Here is a 22,976-nt window from a genome sequence, read left to right as displayed (position 1 = left end):
CGATCCTAGAATCAGAATTTATGTCACACTATTTGTAACTCCCACAGTTGCGTGGACCTGCAGAGTTTCACTGGCTGTCTTGTCTGGAGACAATACACATCTTTTTAGCCTGTCTTGATGCTCTCTCCACTCCCATTGTTTTGTTTCTTAAAGACTGGATTAGTTGTAAGTATTCGCATTCCAACCATTATTCATGTAAATTGAGTCTGTGTCTTATAAGTTCTGTTTGTGAACAGAATTCCCACTCACCTGAAGAAGGGGCTCAGAGCCTCGAAAGCTTGTGTGGCTTTTGCTACCAAATAAACCTGTTGGACTTTAACCTGGTGTTGTTAAACTTCTTACTGTGTTTACCCCAGTCCAACGCCGGCATCTCCACATCATGACTAATATGTTTAGCCACGCTTTGAGTGTGTGCTGATTGGTCAGAAACTGGATTTGTTGTTTCAACAGCCCATTCATGTGTTCAATCAGACCGGCTGTCTGAGAGTCACAGACAATCCCCAATGTATTCCATTGTCAGCTGCACACCCTTGCAGCATTGGTCCAGTGAAATGCGAGCCGTTATCTGACTGTATCTCTACTGGTTCACCAGGACAGGCAATTCGTTGTTCAAAGCCCCTAATAGGATTCTGTTGATTGGCTCAAGTGCACGGCTGAGCGAATAATATCCCAGAATAGGTGTTTACAGTTTATTTATTAGTCACAAGTAAGGCTCACATTAACACTGCAATGAAGTTACTGTGAAATTCCCCTGGTCACCACATTCCGGCGCCTGTCCAGATCAATGCACCCTAACCAGCACGTCTTTCAGGAGGAAACCGGAGCACCCGGAGGAAACCCACGCAGACACGGGGAGAACGTGCGGACTCTGCACAGACAGTGACCCAAGCTGGGAATTGAACCCGGGTCTCTGGCGCTGTGAGGCAGCAGTGCTAACCACTGTGCCACTGTGCTGCCCCTAATCAATAGACTATAATCAATAAATATTGGTATTTCTGCTGTGACAGTAGGAGTCCAGTGGAATCCAGATTTGGGAGGGCCCAGTACCTCGCTTTATGGCCAAACACATTTCCTTATACAGGATGTTTCTTTCCTGTTTGGCAGACTTCACATTGATTCGCAATTTCTGGCACCATGTCTGCACCATGTCACAATTTTAGGAAAATCCTTGTGGGGAAACCCCTCTGGCAACAGATTGGCTGAAAGCCCAGGTGGCAACAATAACTGTTTACCATGTTGACGCCCGCATGCGACTCCATCCCAATCTACACAATATACCACCGGTGATCTGCCAGTACGTCCTGCTGCATGCGCAGAAGATGCGTTAGAATTAAGTAAATGGGCACGTCAGAAATCTGGACAACTGGGGGTGCAAGGAACCTTCCAATGGGCTCAGGACAGAGGATTCAGTTCACCTTTCATCCCTTCACTGGGGTAAGTCACCACTTGCTCATGTGGTTTCAAAATTCCACCTTTTCCTTCGATGGCCCTGTCACAATGTACCATTCCCATTGGACGATTGAGCTTTGCTGCATTCTCCCGACCTTATGGGTGACATTGTCTGAAAGGACCCATGTTAAAATAGGGAGGTCGGGTCGTAATCTTTTCATTTTCTGTTTGGCTCTCTGCTTCAACCAGAACCCCGTAACACGCTAACGATTTCTTCTCAAACGAGGTATGGCGAGTAGTTCCCTCCGGTAGCTTCCTCGACCAAAATCCTAATGGGTAGCCTTCCCATGCTGTATTTTCCACAAGCTCCATGTAGCAACATCCCCAGTAACGGATACCGGTAACTCCGTCGGCACATTTGGTAGACGGGGATCAAATACATCGCCTGTACTGTAGCCTCCTTTGCAACATCAGATACTTGGTGCTTGTATCCCCACTCAAACTGTACCTTTTTCCTACTGATTGCATACAGGGTTGCAGTAAGCTAGTTAAGTGTGGTATGTATCCTCATCAATAGCCTAACTGTCCAGTAAACTGCTGCATCTGTTCCTTGGTGCTGAGGGTTTTACATTTTGACCACAATCAGTAAGGATAGGCAACAACACCTCCTCCACGATCATCCTCAACACCGGTGCCCCACAGGGCTGTGTTCTCAGCCCCCTGCTATACTCCTTATACACCTATGACTGTGCGGCCAAATTCCCCTCCAACTCGATTTTCAAGTTTGCTGATGCCACCACCGTAGTGGGTCGGATCTCAAACAATGACGAGACAGAGAACAGGAATGAGAGAGAGAATCTGGTGAACTGGTGCGGCAACAATAATCTCTCCCTCAATGTCAATAAAACGAAGGAGATTGTCATCGACTTCAGGAAGCGTAAAGGAGAACATGCCCCTGTCTACATCAATGGGGACAAAGTAGAAATGGTCAAGAGCTTCAAGTTTTTAGGTGTCCAGATCACCAACAACCTGTCCTGGTCTCCCCATGCCGACACTATAGTTAAGAAAGTCCACCATCGCCTCTACTTTCTCAGAAGACTAAGGAAATTTGATATGTCAGCTACACTCTCACCAACTTTTACAGATGCACCATAGAAAGCATTCTTTCTGGTTGTATCACAGCTTGGTCTGGGCTCCTGCTCTGCCCAAGACCACAGGAACCACAAAATGTCGTGAATGTAGCCCAATCCATCACACAAACCAGCCTCCCATCCACTGACTCTGTCTACACTTCCCGCTGCCTCGGAAAAGCAGCCGGCATAATCAAGGACCCCACGCACCCCGGACATTCTCTCTTTCACCTTCTTCCGTCGGGAAAAAGATACAAAAGTCTGAGGTCACGTACCAACCGACTCAAGAACAGTTTCTTCCCTGCTGCCGTCAGACTTTTGAATGGGCCCACCTCCCATTAAGTTGATCTTTCTCTATACCCTAGCTACGACTGCAACACTACATTTTGCACTGTCTCATTTCCTTCTCTATGAACGGTATGCTTTGTCTGTATAGCGCGCAAGAAACAATACTTTTCACTGTATGTTAATACATGTGACAATAATAAATCAAATCAAATTTCATGTATCTTATTCTTTACTTTCTTGGGTATGACTCTGTCTCCTCCTTTTAAGTTATTATTGTCACAAGTAGGCTTACATTAACACTGCAATGAAGTTACTATGAAAATCCCCTAGTCACCGCACTCCGGTGCCTGTTCGGGTACACTGAGGGAGAATTTAGCATGGCCAATGCATCTAACCAGCACGTCTTTCAGACTGTGGGAGGAAACTGGAGCACCCGGAGGAAGCCCATGCAGACACGGGTAGAATGTGCAAACTCCACACAGACAGTGATCCGAGCCGGAATCGAACCCAAATCCTTGAAGTTATGAGGCAACAATGCTAGCCACTGTGCTACCGTGGCGCCTACTTCTTCCGTTACTTTTGCTTTGTTACTCTAGCCTTTCCCTCTTCCACATCCTCCAGACGTCCAGACAACAATATTATGTCTCCTACGGCTCGTCCCTGTGCTGGTCCCAAGAAAGTCAGGAGGGCTTCTTGCAGTTGAGGGGGTCCATGGTGTAGAGGTTTACTGCGCATACCAGCTGTAAAGATCTTCTGGCCCAGCCCCTGAAACCGCGGTTGGTAGATGAGGCTAAATCTCACAAACGGGCTCTGCCTTCCTGTCTGGTTTTCTCGGGTAACAAATCTGATTCCCAGGCCATAGCAGAAGGGTATTTATGGGTCACAGCCTGGTTAATGTGCTGACAGAGGGGAGCGAAACCAGCAGTGTTGTGCAGCACATTATTAATGTGGGGGTCTGAGCCCAGAGACCCCATATGTTTCTATTCATCATTAGTGACTTGCACATTCGCTGCCTCCTGATCCCATAACCTCATCAGCCACGCGACTAAACCTCCCCCCACCTGTGTCTAAATCTGTTCCCCAAATCTTGTAATTCAGTCTTTGTATAATCAGTGTGCACGCGTTGTGCAGTTTGATTATTGGTATTTAGAGGTTGGGCAGCTGTCTGCTTCCGATCTGTCTCATTATCATCTTTCCCATCAGTCCATTTGTACTCCGAATCAGACAAATACCAAATACCTCCATCCCAATGGTCAGGGCCCCAGTTTGAGTTCAGTAGAGCGCACACTTCTACTGGGTTCACCTGCTGGTGTATAGCTTTCCTCTTACGTTGCCCTGTAGCTTAACCTGCAATCAGTGTTTGTTCTGTTCCGCTTTATCAGCCCTTTCTTGGGCAGTTTTGTCTGTTTCAGTTAATGTTACATTGTGTTGTTCAGAGAAGGTCCAGGGCACCTGCAACCCTCTGTTTTTCCTGCTCACATTTTTCTAATGCTGTACATGCATCCCTCAGAGCGGTTAACGCGATCCAACCCATCTGTGACATGCTATCCTTCTGCTTTGGGAAACCCGTTTCCACCAAACACTCCTTCACAGCGCAAGGGAGCGCTTGCTGTTTCTCTTTTAAGGGAGTATCCCGATGCTGGGGAGGCCCCAGCTGGGCCCGCCAATTTGCTTATGACCCAAAGCCTTCCGCATTGCTGGCCCAACCCAGTTTCTGGAATGTCTCAGGTGCTTCAGGTTTGTCCTTTATCTTAAACAGTCTCTTAAACATTCTAGCGGACCCTGCTCGCAGCGCCAGTTGTATTCTATTTTGTTCTTTTAATGATCTGGGAGAATGTGAAATAAGATACAGGCTAGAATTACAGGGTGGAATTTTACACGAATGATTCTAATTGTCCGGCTAGCGTGAAAATGGGAGATTTCCTGATCCATTCTTACTTACTGAGTCATTGAAAAAATGTTGTGGACTGTTTCTAGCTGCTGCAGGCAGTGGGTGGGCCTTAATTCACCAGCCAGCCTGCAGAGGGAGCTACTGCACACGGGGAGCAGGTGTTTTCCTCGCCGGACAGAACCTTTCCAGGCGAGGCCGTAAAGGCGAGCTGGGACGATTGAGCGCCGAGCTCACTAATCACATGCAAATGAACATTATAATATATTTAAATAAATTATTCGCCGCTCACCCATTTCCGGTGAGAGACTGACCTCACCGGAAATCCGGCTTTCGTAAAATCGCGAGAGCCGAGGAATCGAGCGTGATCCTGAGTTCTCGGCTCTCGCGTGGTTTTACCAGCACGCTCCGCCCATCGATGGGCAGGACAAGCTGGTAAAATTTCGCCCTTCATCTCTAAACTATTATAATTGTTTATTGAAAAAGAGTAAATAGTATGAAAGAAGCTGAGGCAGGGCCGTTGGCCTGTACGGTGGAATCGCGGGAACAGTTACGACACGTGGACCAGTTGCTGGTGATCCCACATCGAGGGGTATTCCGGACGGTGCCAGCAGAGGGAGGCCTGGAATCTACAGCTCTGCCTTCCACAGAGGAAACCGGGAGGGAGTCGGCATTGGCGACTGACAATGTCCAGGCTGAAAGGTCACCGGTGGTGGATTCATCAAGACCACAATCACCAGAGAGGAAACTGAGGCTGGTTCCAGTTCCCAGGAAACCAACCCCCACCGGACCTCCCCCCCCCTTCCCCCCCTGGACAGGTTGACCATGTCAGTGTCAGATGGGCCTATGGATGGGGGAACTAAAGGATAGACTGCATCACATTGTACATATACTGTGGCTTCCTCACAAAGTATTTTGAAATTATGTAAAAACAAGAAATGTGTAATTGTAGGTAAAGCGTTTAAAAATGCTATTGCAGTTACCGGGGATTGATGTTTAGAGGGAGGGGAGTTATGTATGTTGGGGTGTAGCCCCTTTAAGGGAACAGGTCAGGTGAGCCGGGGTGTGGGGTGATCTTGCCGCGAACTGCCCTGAGAGGGTAGTTGTGGTTTGGAGTGTGGAGCGAGTCAGACTGCAACAGAGATCTCTGTTCCCTGGCACCTGTCTGTGGAGTGAGTTCTTGAAGCTACTCCTCGATACTGAAGAACTTAACACCTTTCACTTCCTTATTTTCTTTTTATTTTGTTCCTGTACCCTCCATCATTGGGTATTAAATAAAGTTATTATTCAAACATTCTTCAAACACACCTGTTTCTTATAACTTGGGGATGTCAGGCATCGATGAGTCTATTCACTTTCCCATTGGTGGAGGAAGACGATGAGCTGTGAGGGCGGACATGTTGGATGGACAATGGCAGGAGGTCATGTGAAGAAACCACCAGGAATGCGGCCAATCATTATTGATTCTTCTGCCAATGACCTGTGTCCCTCTGCTGGTGCTCGGACTCCATCTCTCCGTTCTCCCTCTCCTTTCAGACAGAGACACAGTCTAAAATAAGGCGTCTCCCATTTAAAACGGAGATGAGGACTTTCTCCCAGAGGATTGAGTTATAAGGAGAGGCTGAATAGACTGGGACTTTTTTCTCTGGAGCGTAGGAGGCTGAGGGGTGACCTTATAGAGGTCTATAAAATAATGAGGGGCATAGACAAGATAGATAGTCAACATCTTTTCCCAAAGGTAGGGGAGTCTAAAGCTAGAGGGCATAGGTTTAAGGTGAGAGGGGAGAGATACAAAAGTGTCCAGAGGGGCAATTTTTTCACACAGAGGGTGGTGAGTGTCTGGAACAAGTTGTCAGAGGTAGTAGTAGAGGCGGTACAATTTTGTCTTTTTAAAAGCATTTAAGACAGTTACATGGCTAAGATGGGTATGGAGGGATATGGGCCAAATGCAGGCAATTGGGGCTAGCTTAGGGGTTTTTAAAAAAAAGGGCGGCATGGACAAGTTGGGCCGAAGGGCCTGTTTCCATGCTGGAAACCTCGATGACTCTATGGTTGTGGTTCTGTGGAACCCTCGTCCCCAGAGTGCAGTGCAGGCTGAGTCATTGAATACATTCAAGGCCGAGTTAGACTGAGATCTTTCTCACCCCCCCGTCTCCTTTTTTGGTTCACCCACCCGCTAATGTTGCTGTGAAGCAGCTTGGGACGTTTGACTACGGTAAAAGCAACTCGTTATCGGAAATGTGAGAAAGATACCCATTCCAGTTCTGTGCCAGTGTCTCGAATTTCTGGGGGTGGGAGTGGGATCACTGCACAGCAATCAGGGACATGCTACTATCCATTCTTCAAAGCTTTGAACCTCATTATGACAACCCTCGTGATGCTCTGCTTCAGGCAGGCCGGAGACTGGAACCAGAATCTTCCGGATGGTTCCATACCACTCTCAGCAACTGCTTACAGATTATCCCAACCATTCGTCGACCAGCCGAACACTGACAAAGCAGACAAAGGTTATGACTACTTTTAGGTTATATGTTTTAGGTGAGGACACTTTTACAGATGCACCACAGAAAGCATTCTTTCTGGTGGTATCACAGCTTGGTATGGCTCCTGCTCTGCCCAAGACCGCAAGGAACTACAAAAGGTTGTGAATGTAGCCCAGTCCATCACTCAAACCAGCCTCCCATCCATTGACTCTGTCTACACTTCCTGCTGCCTTGGCAAAGCAACCAGCATAATTAAGGACCCCATGCACCCCGGACATTCTCTCTCCCACCTTCTTCCTTCGGGAAAAAGATACAAAAGTCTGAGGTCACGTACCAACCAACTCGAGAACAGCTTCTTCCCTGCTGCTGTCAGACTTTTAAATGGACTTACCTTGCATTAAGTTGATCTTTCTCTACACCCTAGCCATGACTGTAACACTAGATTCTGCACCCTCTCCTTTCCTGCTCTATGAACGGTATGCTTTGTCTGTATAGTGTACAGGAAACAATACAGTTCACTGTATGCTAATACATATGACAATAATAAATCAAATCAAATCAAATGATGTGACTCTCAAATCTACTTTATTAAAGAAAAGGAAAAACCCAAAGAATAAAGCATTGTCGAAGTTTCACAGATTTTAGAATCTTCTGATCATCACCAAGAACAAAACTGGATAAGAGGTGTTTACTTCACATTAACTTCCTGATGTGACTCAACAACCTTCCCATCAACAATGGTTTCAGTAATGGTCACGACTTTTTTGGTTGTCACCACTGTTGGATCTGTAAGAAATTTTTAAAAACAGTGTAAATAAACCAGCAGAAAGAACCTGCATTTATATAGCACCTTTCAAGACCTGAGGAGCCCCATAGCCAATGAAATACGTTTGAAGTGTAGCCATTGTTGGAATATTGGAAAGATGGTAGATAATTTCAGCACACCAGGATTCAGCAAGCAGTGATGTGATAACTAATCTGTTTCCAATATCGGCCAAGGGATAAATTTGACCAACACTCTGGGCAAATCTCCCCAGTTCTTGGTTACACTAAACTGAATCTTCCTGAAAAGAGTGACAGTGCCAGAGTCAACTTGCCAACAATCAGCCACCTTTACTCCTGTCACAGAGATTGGTGTGATTATTTGAAATTTGGTGTTCTTGTGTTTGTCCCGATGGGCAAAGCTGAATAGATTCAGCAAGATGTCTCTCTATTTCAACAATACCCAGGCATGCTCTCCATCACATTAATTCCAATGGATCTATAAAGCCCAGCTGAGTAGGCAGGTGGAATCTTACGTTGATACTTCATTTAAAACCAGCACCATTGATAGTGCAGCACTCCCTCACTCCTGACCCTCTGACAGTGCGGCAGTCCTTCAGCACTGACCCTCTGACAGTGCGGCACTCCCTCAGTACTGACCATCTGACAGTGCGGCACTCCCTCAGTACTGACCATCTGACAGTGCGGCACTCCCTCAGTACTGACCATCTGACAGTGCGGCACTCCCTCAGTACAGACCCCCTGACAGTGCGGCACTCCCTCACTCCTGACCCTCTGACAGTGCGGCAGTCCTTCAGCACTGACCCTCTGACAGTGCGGCACTCCCTCAGTACTGAACCTCTGACAGTGCGGCACTCCCTCAGTACTGAGCCTCTGACAGTGCAGCACTCCCTCAATACTGACCCTCTGACAGTGCGGCACTCCCTCAGTACTGAGCCTCTGACAGTGCAGCACTCCCGCAATACTGACCCTCTGACAGTGCGGCACTCCCTCAGTACTGAGCCTCTGACAGTGCAGCACTCCCTCAATACTGACCCTCTGACAGTGCGGCACTCCCTCAGTACTGAGCCTCTGACAGTGCAGCACTCCCTCAATACTGACCCTCTGACAGTGCGGCACTCCCTCAGTACTGGCCCTCTGACAATGCAGCGCTCCCTCAGCACTGACCCTCTGACAGTGCAGCACTCCCTCAGTACTGACCCTCTGACAGTGTAGCACTCCCTCGGTACTGACCCTCTGACAGTGCGGCACTCCCTCAGCACTGACCCTCTGACAGTGCAGCACTCCCTCAGCACTGACCCTCTGACAGTGCAGCACTCCCTCAGTACTGACCCTCTGACAGTGCAGCACTCCCTCAGTACTGACCCTCTGACAGTGCGGCACTCCCTCAGCACTGACCCTCTGACCGTGCGGCACTCCCTCAGCACTGACCCTCTGACAGTGCGGCACTCCCTCAGTACTGACCTCAGCACTACTGAGGGAGTGCTGCACTGTTGGAGGCACTGTCTTCTGGATAAAAGAATAAACAAAGCTCCATCTACCTGCTGAACAAAGAACAAAGAAAAATACAGCACAGGAACAGGCCCTTCGGCCCTCCAAGCCTGCGCCGCTAATGTGCCCAACTAGACCATTCTTTTGTATCCCTCTATTCCCAGTCTGTTCATGTGGTCATCTAGATAAGTCTTAAACGATTCCTATGGGAACGGGCAAGTGAGAGGTAATAGAAAGGGTGGAACTTAGAACAATCAACATCAATAGGGAAAAGGTACTCAGCAAACTATTGGGATTGAGGACAGAAAAGTTCCCCCAGGCCTGATGGCCGATATCCTAGGGTATTAAAAGGAATGGCAGCGGAGATGGTGGATCCATTGGTTATAATATTCCAAAATTCCCTGGACACAGGAAAGATTCCAATGGGTTGGAAAAATGCTAATGTAACGCCCTTGTTCAAAAAGGGAGGGAGGCAAAATGTGGGAAACTAGAGACCAGTTAGTTTAACATCTGTTGTTCATTAAGTGTTAGAATCAATTATCAAGGAAGCAATATCAGGACATTTGGAAAGTCAAAACGCTATCCATCAGAGTCAGCATGGGTTTATGAAAGACAAATCATGTTTGACTAATTTGCGAGAGTTCTTTGAGGATGTAACAAGCAAAGTGGATAGATGTAGTATGTAGATGTAGTATATCTGGACTTCTGGAAGGCATTTGATAAGGTGCCACACAAAAGGTAAATTCTTAAGGTTAGATCACATGGGATTAGGGGTCATTTATTAGCTTGTATAGGTGACTGGTTGATGGACAGAAGACAGAGAGTCGGGATAAATGGTTTTTTTTCTGGATGGCAGGAAGTAACTAGTGGGGGTGTCACAGGGTTCAGTCCTTGGGCCCCAGCTATTTACAATCTCTATTAATGACTTGGATACAGGGATAGAAGGCTCTATGGCCAAATTTGCAAATGACACGAAAATAGGAGGGCCAGTAAGCTACAATGAGGAAATAAGAACTGGCTTGCCCAAAGGAGGCAGAGAGTGGGTATAGATGGGTCTTTTTCTAAATGGAGGTCGGTCACCAGTGGTGTGCCCCAGGGATCTGTTCTGGGACCCTTGCTGTTTGTCATTTTCATAAATGACCTGGATGAGGAAGCGGAGGGATGGGTTGGTAAGTTTGACGACGACATGAAGGTTGGTGGGGTTGTGGATAGTCTGGAGGGATGTCAGAAGTTACAGAGGGACATAGATAGGATGCAAGACTGGGCGGACAAGTGGCAGATGGACTTCCACCCAGATAAATCCGTCATGGTCCATTTTGGTAGGTCAAATGGGATGAAGGAGTACAATATAAAGGGAAAGACTCTTAGTACTGTAGAGGATCAGAAGGACCTTGGGGTCCGGGTCCATAGGACTCTAAAATCGGCCCCGCAGGTGGAGGAGGTGGTTAAGAAGGCGTATGGTGTGCTGGCCTTTATCAATCGAGGGATTGAGTTTAGGAGTCCGGGGATATTGATGCAGCTATATAAGACCCTCGTCAGACCCCACTTGGAGTACTGTGCTCAGTTCTGGTCGCCTCACTGTAGGAAGGATGTGGGAAAGATTGAAAGGGTGTAGAGGAGATTGACAAGGATGTTGCCTGGATTAAGTGGCATGCCTTATGAGGATAGGCTGAGGGAGCTCGGTCTTTTCTCCTTGAGAGACGAAGGGTGAGAGGAGACCAAATAGAGGTGTATAAGATGTTGAGAGGCTTTTTCCCAGGGTGGAAATGTCTGCTACGAGAGGACACAGGTTTAGGGTGCTGGGGGGTAGGTACAGGAGAGATGTTAGGGGTAAGTTTTTCACACAGAGGGTGGTGGGCGAGTGGAATCGGCTGCCGTCAGTGGTGGTGGAGGCAAACTCAATAGGGTCTTTTAAGAGACTCCTGGATGAGTACATGGAGCTTAATAGGATGGAGGGTTATAGGTAGGTCTAGAAGGTAGGGACGTGTTCGGCACAACTTGTGGGCCGAAGGGCCTGTTTGTGCTGTAGTTTTTCTATGTTCTATGTTCTAAGAACTGTACAAATGGATATAGATAGGTTGGGAGAGTGGGCCAAAATGTGGCAGATGGAGTTTAACGTGGATAAGTGTGAGGTTGTGCACTTTGGTCGCAAAAATGGGAAGGCGACTTATTATCTAAATGGGGGAGTCTTCGGGAAGCTCCGGTACAGAGGGTTCTGGGTGTCCTCGTTCATGAGTCACAGAAAACCAGCATGCAGCTACAGCATATAATAAAGAAAGCGAATGGAATGTTGACATTTATAGCTAAAGGAATAGAATATAAAGGTGAGGAAGTATTGTTGCAACTTTCCAAGGCATTGGTGAGGCTGCACCTGGAGTATTGTGCACAGTTTTGGTCCCATTATTTGAGGAAAGATGTTGTGGCATTGGAGGCAGTTCAGAGGAGGTTCACTAGATTGATTCCAGAGGTGAGGGGTTTGTCGTATGAAGAGAGATTGAACAGTTTAGGCCGATACTCTCTGGAATTTAGAAGAATGAGGGGAGATCAAATTGAGGTTTACAAGATGATAAAAGGTGTGGAGAAAGTAGACGTGGAGCGGATGCTTCCTCTTGTGGGGCATTCTAGGATGAGAGGTCACAGTCTTAGGATAAGGGGCAGCAAATTTAAAACAGAGTCGAGGAGAAACTACTTCTCCCAAAGGGTTGTGAATCTGTGGAATTCGCTGCCCCCAAAGTGCGGGGGATGCTGGGACAGTGAGTAAATTTGAGGAGTTAGACAGATTTTTAATTGGTAATGGGGTTGAAGGGTTATGGGGAGAAGGCAGGAAAATGGGGATGAGGAGCATATCAGCCATGATCGAATGGCCGAGCAGACTCGATGGGCTGAATGGCCTAATTCTGCTCCTATATCTTATGAACTTATGAATTGACCCGATTTCCTTTCCCTCATTCCATTGATTTCTTCTCAATCCCCAAATCTCTTTGATTAAGGAGATAGTTTGTTGGTTCCGTCATTCACTGGTGTTCCAGATCTCTCACTGCCTTCACTGCACTGTGATTGACTCACTGGAATCCATTCACTGTGATCAACTCGCTGGAATCCACCCACTGTGATTGACTCACTGTGATCAACTCACTGGAATCCACTCACTGTGATCAACTCACAGGAATCCACTCACTGTGATCAACTCACTGGAATCCACTCACTGTGACTGACTCACTGCAATCCACTCACTGTGATCGACTCACTAGAATCCACTCACTGTGATCAACTCGCTGGAATCTACTCACTGTGATCGACTCACTAGAATCCACTCACTGTGATCAACTCACACCCAGTAAGTTACAAGGTGAAACTATTTGAACTGATGGATGCAGGAAAATGTCTAACGGGGCACAATATCAGCGAGTCCAACCCAACAAGCTCTGGCCCAGTCTAAGTGTTGGTACATTGGGTGGTTTGTGAAGTGAGCAGCTTGTCCCTCCTTTGTCCCATTACACTGAGCTCCTGGAACATTTTAGCATGTGGAGTGTGACTCACTGTCATCGCAATGTACAGACTCAATCAGTTCTGAATCACACTAACTAGCGGTGAACCACGACATAAGGTTATCCAACGCTGAAAGTCTCTGCCTTGTATCTTGCCCAATTTACACAGCTGACCCTGAGAGAAATTCTACAAACCACACTGACCAATGCCTGTCTTCAGCTCAAAGTGAAGAGAGTGGATCAATTCTAGATTTAAAACATCTCCCCCACTCCCTCCCACACCCCACCCCCTCCCCCACCCGCACCCCTACCCCACCCCCTCCCCCACCCCCTTTCCCCAACCCCTCCCGCACCCCCACCCCACCCCCTCCCCCACCCCCTCCCCCACCCCCTTTCCCCAACCCCTCCCGCACCCCCACCCCACCCCCTCCCCCTCCCGCACCCCAACCCATCCCCTTTCCCCAACCCCTCCCGCACCCCCACCCCACCCCCTCCGTCACCCCCTCCCGCACTCCCACCCCACTCCCTCCCACATCCCACCCCCTCCCACATCCCACTCCTCCCCCTCCCCCACCCCCACCCTCCTGAGTACACTATGGGACAGATTGTGTGGGATCTGATCCCACTCTCCCTGTGCAGTTTCCCAAGTGGTCAAACCCTGGCATAATCCTGACTGACATTCATTCGCGCCATTCCCTTACCAGGGATAACTTCTGTTTTGATTTCGGACACATATCTGCAAAATAAACAAAGAATATTTAGCAATTAGGCAGCAAACCCATCGATGGAAATTCTCTGAGAGCGGAAGATTAGCGATCAGCACTGTACATGGGACAAATCAGGATTCTCAGCAGGAGATATAAAGTGAGACATTTGGGATATAGAGATGGAGAGAACTCTGTCAACATTAAAGTGGTGAAGAGATATCAGAGACACCAGACATCTTCAAATAAATGAATAACTTTCCCTGAATTCCAGAGGTGCTAACCAGCCTCCGAACGAACTGAGAAGCTGTACATTCTCTCCCAATCCCGTGTCAGCTGGAGCACCCCACAGCTTCAGGGGAATTGTGTCTAGCTAATACCTGAGTGTCTTTAAAAAAAAATCCAATTCAATCAAATCAAGTCCAATTCAGAGTCTCAACAAGTTGAGACATTCCCGATCCAAGCTGACAAGACAGGGCTCGCACCTCCTGTCTTGGGCTTGATCTACATGATCCAAGCTGATTGGAGCAGGCATAGCTCCTCCTCCAAGGCTTGATCTCATTTGCATCTTGGCCAAAGGGCCGAGATGCTGCTTTTAAAAATTGCTTCAAATGAAGCTAAAATGTAACCTAATGACTTCAACCAAGTACAGCATGTCAATACTACACTTGAGCTTAGCCAAAAGGCCTGAGTGTCTGATTCAGTAACAGGTATAATGAGGTGTGTCTTATTAACCACAGCAACTGAACCCACATTTTCACCAAAAGAATCCCCTTAGCCTTTACATCAAGCTAAGCTCCTCGGCCTTTTGGCTAAGATCAAGTGTAGTATGGATTGGATGCTGCACTTGGTTGAGGTCATTGGGTTACATTGAAGTTTCATATGAAGCAATTTTTAAAAGTGGCATCTTGGCCTTTTGGCTAAGATGCAAATGAGCTCAAGCCTTAGAGGAGGAAACCTCCCCCTCCTCCAATCAGCTTGGCTCATGTAGATCAGGCCCAGGACAGGACAATTTGGTTGCTTGCACTGTCTTGTCAGCCTGGATCGGAAATGTCTCAACTTGTTGAGACTGAATTTGATTTGATTGAATTGGAAAAGTACAAAAAAAAATGTCATTAAAGCTTCTTGGCCTTTTGGCTACGATCAAGTGCAGTATGGATAGGATGCTGTGCTTGGTTGAGGTCATTAGGTTACATTTAAGCTTCATTTGAAGTAATTTTTAAAAGTGGTATCTTGGCCTTTTGGCTAAGATGCAAATGAGATCAAGCCTTGAAGGAGGAGAGTCTGCACCTTCTCCAATCAGCTTGGCTCATGAAGATTCAGGTCCAAGACAGGAGTGGAGGTCCTGTCTTGTCAGCCTGGATCGGAAATGTCTCAACTTGTTGAGACTCTGAATTGGACTCGATTTAATTGAATTGGAAAAGTATTAAAAAAAAGCTTCTCAGCCTTTTCTAAGATCAAGTGTAGTTTTGCTGTGCTGCAATTGGTTGAAGTCATGCAGTTACACTGAGGCTTCATTTGAAGCAATTTTTTAAAGTAGCATCTCGGCCTTTTGGCTAAGATACAAAGGGATCAAACCTTGGAGAAGGTGCAATGCCTACTCCAATCAGCTTGGATCATGTAGACCAAGCCCAAGACAGGAGGTGAGAGCCCTGTCTTGTCAGCTGCATTGGGAATGTCTCACTTGTGGAGACTTTGAATTGGACTCTGATTGGATTGAATTGGATATACAAACAAAACAAAAGCTTCAGGAAAGGGGGTGACTGAGTGAGGCCAGAGGTTAATGAGAGTGTGCTGGGTGGAGATCAGTGTTTAGTTATTTCCTCACCTGGTTTCCTCTCCCTCTAGGAGGCGACGGTATGTAGCAATCTCCATCTCTAGTCTGCTTTTGACGTCCAGGAGCTGTGCGTATTCTTGAGTTTTCCGCTCCATATCCATGTAAATAACTGACAGCTCTCCTTCCCGTTCTCCCAGGATTGCCTGCAGTCTGTGGAGTTCCATAGCATAACGATCTTCTATTTCCTGAAGACTGTCTTGCAGGGACATTTTCTATAGCAGAGAGCAGCAATCAGTGAACATTGCAGAAGCTGCATAGCTACACAACAGAAAACTAACCCAGAACTGGACTCACCACACTCAACAATGTTTGCAATTCAATCTCGTATGCCTGCAGTTTCCGTCTCTGCTCGGTAAGCTGTGACTTTTCCGTTTGTAATACCTCCGTGCTAGTCACCACTGTGTGATGTAGGCTTGCACACTGGAATGAAACATGTTAAAAGTGTAAGCAATCCAACAAAGTCCAACGTGTGGGAAACCGCGAGTAACTCGGGAGTTAGCTGTACCCATTTCCAGTCATAGTTATTTCAAATATAATCATTTCTCTGTCTCCTTTTCTGATGGTCCAGCAGTTACTCAACTATAATTACTACAAGATCCAAAATCTTCCTGATCTGTGCCAAAGACGAAGGAAATTTGGCATGTCAGCTACGAGTCTCACCAGCTTTTACAAATGCACCATAGAAAGCATTCTTTCTGGTTGTATCACAGCTTGGTATGGCTCCTGCTCTGCCCAAGACCACAAGAAACTACAAAAGGTCGTGAATGTAGCCCAACCCATCACGCAAACCAGCCTCCCATCCATTAACTCTGTCTACACTTCCCGCTGCCTCGGCAAAGCAGCCAGCATAATTAAGGACCCCACGCACCCCGAACATTCTCTCTTCCACCTTCTTCCGTCAGGAAAAAGATACAAACGTCTGAGGTCACGCACCAACCGACTCAGGAACAGCTTCTTCCCTGCTGCTGTCAGACTTTTGAATGGACCTACCTCGCATTAAGTTGATCTTTCTCTACATCCTGGCTATGACTGTAACACCACATTCTGCACTCTCTCCTTTCCTTCTCTATGAACAGTATGCTTTGTATAGCACACTGGAAACGATACTTTTCACTGTATACTAATACATGTATCAATAATAAATCAAATCAAATCAAATGCATGGATTGTACTTAGAATGACAGGAAGTGCATTTCAATATTCCTACAGGATCAGGACACTCTCCAGGTTCCTGCTCCTAACTCCAGTGATAGTTGCTGGCTAGTTCATGGAGGTAACAAGCTGTGACAACTACAAGGAGGATGCAATAAAAAGTATCAAAAATACAGACAAGGTCCCTTGCGATAGGCTGGCTCAGCATTACATAGAATCATAGAATCCCTGTGGTGCAGAAGGAGGCCTTTGCCCATCGAGTCTGCACCGACTCTCTCTGACAGAATATCTTACCCAAGCCCGCTCCCCCATCCTATCCCCATAACCCTATACATTTACCTGGGTTAATGCACCTAATCTACATTATCCACCTACATGATAAGACTTAAGTAAGCCGAGTGCTCCGGTTTCCTCCCACAGACCAAAGATGCGTGGGTTAGGTTAATTGGCCATGCTAAATTCTCCCTTAGGGTGCCAAGATAGGGGAATTAGTAGGGTAAATATGTGGGGTTACGGGGATAGGACCTGGGTAAGATGCACTGTCGGAGAGTTGGTGCAGACTCGATGGGCTGAATGGCCTCCTTCTGCACTGTAGGGATTCTATGGATTCTATGGAAGTTCAAGTTGTTGTTGTTGCCATCACCAAGTTACAGAGCATTCGGGAAAATATTTGTTATAATTGAACCACAAACTCACTTATTCTTCTTGGCAAAATATTCACACAATTGTTAATGAATTTTGTTCTCATTTCTCATTTCTGTTTGGTTATGGATCTGATTGGCTAAGTTCTTTATATTTACACGGCAGCTTGTAGCACTGTCCTGATTGGTCACATTACCTGTTCCTTGTACCAGATTTCTGCTTCCTTCTGGTTTTTCGCTGAGATGACTTCATATTTTTCTCTAATTTCAGCCAGAACTTTGGTTAAATCTGTCCCCGGGATAGAATCCACATCCACCGTCACTGTGCCACGGATTTGATTGCGGAGTGCCTTCAGCTCCTATGGAGAATGAGGGAGAGAAGGAAAGAGTGATGAAGTTAGGGTGACAAGCAGATAGATCTTCCATCCTAGTGGTTAGAGTGTCAAAGCTGTCTAATTGGGACGATGTCTAATTGGGACGATGTCTAATTGGGATGATGTCTAATTGGAACGATGTCTAATTGGGATGGTGTCTAATTGGGATGGTGTCTAATTGGGATGATGTCTAATTGGATGATGTCTGATTGGGATTGTGTCTAATTGGAACGATGTCTAATTGGGATGGTGTCTAATTGGGATGGTGTCTAAGTGGAACGATGTCTAATTGGGATGGTGTCTAATTGGGATGGTGTCTAATTGGGACAATGTCTAATTGGGATGATGTCTAATTGGGATGATGTCTTATTGGGATGATATCTAATTGGATGATGTCTAATTGGGATTGTGTCTAATTGGAACGATGTCTAATTGGGATGGTGTCTAATTGGGATGTTGTCTAACTGGGATGATGTCTAATTGGGACGATGTCTAATTGGGATGATGTCTAATTGGGATGATGTCTAATTGGGACCAATGACAAATAACGAATACCAAGGTGAATAAATTTGAAAGGATTCTGAGAAACTCAGTCATTGACAGAGAAATGGCAGATGCAATTTAACGTAAGGTTGTTAAGATTTGGCAGCAGGATGATTGGAGTGAACTAAGTGTTAAATGGGAACGTATTTGAGTTATTGGAGAAGGAGAGGATCATGGGCATAGTTAACATGTCAATAAAGCTAACCAGACAATGTCCCCAGATTGAAAGAAAAAGGTATCAGATTGTTGGGAGGAAGAGCAAGCAATAGAACATATAAGCTATGAGAGACCTTGTTGAAACTAGCCTTGTAAGACCACACCTAGAGCATTGGGTGCAGTATTAGTCTCTTGTTTCAAAGCTATGTCAGCAGTGTAGGGATGGAATGGTGTCGAAGCAAACATTGTCTAAACCGGGTCTTTTCTCTCTGGATTGTGTAAGGCTGAGAAACGATTTGCTCCAATTGTTGAAAACTGTGAAAGGTTTGGGCAATGTCCCCAAGTTCAGCACCAAGGGGTCATTTTCATCAACTAAAGGTGGCAGAGGAAAACACACAGTCTCCCACATCACAAGTGAAAGTTTTTCACCCACCGGCCAATCATATGACATTTTACTAAAATTAGAACAAAACGTTTGTTGCCGTTTGGTGATTGGCTGCTTACTTCTTCGTGGTTTTTCTTGGCATAAATTGTTTCTTCCTTCACTCGTTCGATCTGCGACTCCAGCTCGGTCCGAGTTATGGTCATTTCGTCCAGGACCTTCCGCAACCCACTCATGTCCATTTCCACTCCACGTCTAATGGCATACTCTGATTCATATCTGCAAGATAGACACCAATAATAAAGATTCTTTTTAACTGTCTCAAAGATGTTTTCAGGTCTGGACGGGCAGCCCTCCAACGTAATCAGTGCCAACTGTGACCATGGGCTCCAATAAATGTCTGAAAAAGTTACATTGGATTCGAAACGCTCACTCTGTTTCTCTCTCCACAGAGGCTGCCAGGCCTGCTGAGTTTTTTCAGCAATTTCTGTTTTTATTTCAAATGTCTGACTGGTCTAGTTGAAAGTTTTGGGGAGGTCACTAACACTGTGGTTAGGGAAATGTCTACCAATGCTGAAGGTGTGGACATCCCAAAGGCGTTGGAGGTTTGCAAAAGAGCAAGTGCACACATTGGAGGCAATGATATGGATTGCTGATTGGTGAGGAGATAGGAAATGGAGGGTAAGGAAAAAGGAACACATTCCGATTGGGAGAATGTGGCAAAATGGTGATCCTTCCTTAGGGTTTGGCTTTCACTATCGAGATTGATGATGTTGTTGAAGGGATAGAGTCAATACATCCATGTGTGTAAATGTCACCTGTTTTGTAGATAGGGACAGGAAATTACAAACCAGTGGAAACTCTTCCTGGTTAATGTTGTTCTAGGAAAGCTTTTTCCTTCACTTATCTCCCTGTGGTTTCATTGAATGAGCATGCAGTCATTGAAGGAGGGGTGGGGTGGGGAGGGTGAAGTGACTGAAAGCTTTGTGAAAGATCTCAAGGTTAAGTTGATTTTTCTTTTCCCTGTGTGTTGGAGCTTTGAAGGAATCCCACCTTCTCAGAGGGCCCTACCTCTAAACAGGAATGGCAGGTGGGTCAGTAAGCAAAGGGCATAGATTTAAGACCATCAAAGGAGTGGGAATCTGCTGGGTGGTTATGGGGGGTGGTTGTGGAGGGTGGGTGGTTGTGGCAGGGGGAAGGGTGTTGAGGTGAGGGGGGTGGGTTTTGTGGTGTGATGAGAATGTTATTTACACAATGAGTTAGAATCATAGAAACATAGAAAATAGGTGCAGGAGGAGGCCACTCGGCCCTTCGAGCCTGTAGCACCGTTCAATATGATCATGGCTGATCATGCACTTGTAGTATCCCACTCCCACTTTCTCTCCATACCCCTTGATCCCTTTAGCCACGAGCGTCATGTCTAGCTCCCTCTTGAACATATCTAACGAATTGGCCCCATCAGCTTTCTGTGGTGGAGAATTCCACCGTTACTACAAGCTGAAGCAAATTGAATAATAACTGGATAAATGTTTGAAAATGAAAATGTTTGCAGGGCTACAGAGACAGAGCAGGGCAGTGTGGGGCATATTGGACAGCTCCTTCAAAGAGCTAGCGCAGGCGTAATGGGATGAATGTTGAGAGGTCTGGATAGGGTAGACTCTCAGAGGCTATTTCCAAGGGCTGAAATGGTTGCTACGAGAGGACACAGGTTTAAGGTGCTGGGGGGTAGGTACAGAGGAGATGTCAGGGGTAAGTTTTTCACTCAGAGGGTGGTGGGTGAGTGGAATCGGCTGACGTCGGTGGTGGTGGAGGCAAACTTGTTGGGGTCTTTTAAGAGACTTCTGGATGAGTACATGGGATTTAATGGGATTGAGGGCTATAGATAGGCCTAGAGGTAGGGATATGATCAGCGCAACTTGTGGGCCGAAGGGCCTGTTTGTGCTGTGGCTTTCTATGTTCTATGTTCTATGTAATGGCCTCTGTCTATGCTGTTTAATTGTATGATTTTTAAAGACCTGTTTTCAAGTAACCATTTCCCATTTTACCTCTGGTTTTTTGTGTAACATCTCAGCTATACTCAACAAATCTTGGAGGATCTCCAAGATTGGAAAATCCTCCAAACATGGGCTTGAATTTTACCTCCCTGCTCACCATGGGATTCGGAGCAGGCGAGGGCCGGACAAGGTCCATTGACCTTGTGAGGGGGTTTTATGGTTTTGGGACGAGTGAGGCCGTAAAATTCTGCCCATTGTGTCAGGAAAGGCTGTCGAATCACATCATTGTCTTCCAAACCAACTTGCCCAGTATCAAAGTGCTAATCACTGCAAACCAACTGCACTGGGCAGAGCACCTTGTTCATATATCTGACACCAGACTCTTGAAACAATTCCTTTACTCGGAGCTGGGTCACAGCCAGAGACTCTCAAGAAGATAACGGAAACACTTTGGGGATGTTCTAAAAGCATCTCTGAAGAAGTTGGACATCCCCAATGATTCACGGGAGACCCTGGCTTCTAACTGACCAAAATGCAGAAGGCTTATTCAGGAAAGCACCAAACAAACCGAGAGACTTTGTGGAGAACGTGCAGAGGTGAAGTCGACGCATGGGAGGAAGCAAAAGCCTTCAAACAACCCGTCTACCCAACGCTGCAAACACTGCCTGCCCCTCGCATGGAAGAGTCTGCAGATCACACATTGCAATTAGCAACCAACTCAGAACCTATCGAAGCAGTAAGGAGGCAAACATCCCCAATCTGAGGGGCTGCCTCAGAGGAAGGCTGCTGTTCCAGGGAGTTTTTCCTCATTTTAATGAGTACATCTACGTCAATAAAATCAAAAAAAAAGACTCACTTGGTTTTGAAGTCATCAGCAGCCAGTTTTGCATTGTCGATCTGGAGCAGAATCCTGGCATTGGCAAGAGAAGCTTCATTAATCTGTCAAAAAAAACATCAAATATCATTGTGAATGATACACAGTAGGGGTATAATTATAAGGTAATCATTAATAAATACAATAATAGCTAGGGAGGAGATCTCTCACTTTCCGTGGTTCCACATTTTTGAAGCACTTACCTACTTGCTGATGACCTCCCACTGGGGAGGATATCAGCAATGTTCCAGGGACCCGGGTTCCAAACCCAACATGGCAGATGGTGAAGTTATGAATTTAGTAAGGGTGGTGATGACTGTGATTGTCAGAAAAGCCCACCTGGTTCCCCAATGTCCTTGAGGGAAGGGAATCTGCCGCCCTTACCAGACCCACAGCAATGTGGTTGAATCTTAAATGCCCTCTGAAATGTCCCAGCAAGCCACTTGGTTCAAGGGGTAATTACGATGGGCAATAAATGGCCACACCCCTGCACTGATAGGTTTAAGGATCCTGAGTTGGGAGTTTTTACCTACCTGCTGCCGGAGATCAGTAATAATTTTCCAGTAACTTCCCAGATCTTTGACTCCTGTTACTGATTTATTCTCATAGAACTGCCTGATTTGCAGTTCCAGTTGGTTGTTGGACTTTTCCAGAGTGCGGACCCTCTCCAGGTAGGAGGCCAGGCGGTCATTCAGATTCTGCATGGTCTGCTTCTCATTCATGCTTAAAGTTCCCAGCCCCCCAGAGCTGTAGGACCCGGAGTAGAGGTTGCCCCCATAGCCGGAGCCGGCGGTGGAGATGCGGGTGCTTCTGGTTGAGTTGCTGTACACACTGATAGCTCGCCGCCCCTTGTTCGCCACACTGGCCGTGCTCAGCTTGCCTGACCTGGCGGAGCTGAGGATGAGAGAGCCACTGCTGTGCTGGCTTCTGCGGGAGGTACTCCGGTTCTGCACCGACAAGGCATTCATGGTTAGCGGGCACTGCAATCAGGCTCAGGTCACTCAACTCAAGAGCAGGAGACAAGTGGCAGCCTGGACCAAATCCTCGGAAATTTATCCAAACTCCGTCTGGGCGTCTCTCCACCTGTGGTTGGAACTGGAGAATGTAAACCATCAGGTTGCTCAGAGGACAATGAAGATTGATAGATCCAGAATGTTAGAATGAGGACTAGTCCACCCACATACCAAGATGATGGCACATCAACCCCAGCCACATACCACCACCAAATCAGTACCTCACACACCCAGAACACACCCACAGCACAGAATATTTCTGCAAATTCTGGTTCCAACGGCACCTCCAGTGATGTCCAGTCTATAACTGTTCTCTATTCTTTTACAGGTTGTGGGTGTAGCTGGCTAGGTTACCATTTATTGCCC

At 46.6% G+C, this 22,976-nt stretch overlaps 1 protein-coding gene across 1 annotated transcript; it reads right to left on the bottom strand.

The window, feature by feature from the left end:
• Window positions 1-7,746: 7,746 nt before the first annotated feature.
• Window positions 7,747-22,661, bottom strand: LOC144500802 (keratin, type I cytoskeletal 19-like). Its single transcript, XM_078224266.1, has 8 exons — window positions 22,131-22,661; window positions 21,580-21,662; window positions 18,852-19,008; window positions 17,472-17,633; window positions 15,776-15,901; window positions 15,473-15,693; window positions 13,642-13,676; window positions 7,747-7,964 (listed from the first exon to the last, which is right to left on the bottom strand). Exons 1-8 carry the CDS (start codon window positions 22,563-22,565, stop codon window positions 7,867-7,869), a joined length of 1,317 nt encoding a protein of 438 aa, XP_078080392.1. The 5' UTR covers window positions 22,566-22,661; the 3' UTR covers window positions 7,747-7,866.
• Window positions 22,662-22,976: the final 315 nt, after the last annotated feature.

Source organism: Mustelus asterias, chromosome 11, assembly GCF_964213995.1.
Source record: "Mustelus asterias chromosome 11, sMusAst1.hap1.1, whole genome shotgun sequence".
Lineage (NCBI taxonomy): Eukaryota > Metazoa > Chordata > Chondrichthyes > Carcharhiniformes > Triakidae > Mustelus > Mustelus asterias.
Note: the sequence above shows the minus strand (reverse complement) of the source record. Positions and strands in the feature narration are given on the sequence as shown.

What these genes read in the sequence shown, in the direction of transcription:
- LOC144500802 (XM_078224266.1), bottom strand. Translation starts at nt 22,565, where the DNA reads ATGAATGCCTTGTCGGTGCAGAACCGGAGTACCTCCCGCAGAAGCCAG. An exon ending in AAATCTGGTACAAGGAACAG is followed by an intron (nt 15,902 to 17,471) that starts GTAATGTGACCA and finishes GTTTCATTCCAG; the next exon opens with TGTGCAAGCCTACATCACAC. An exon ending in TGCAAACATTGTTGAGTGTG is followed by an intron (nt 15,694 to 15,775) that starts GTGAGTCCAGTT and finishes TCTCTGCTATAG; the next exon opens with AAAATGTCCCTGCAAGACAG.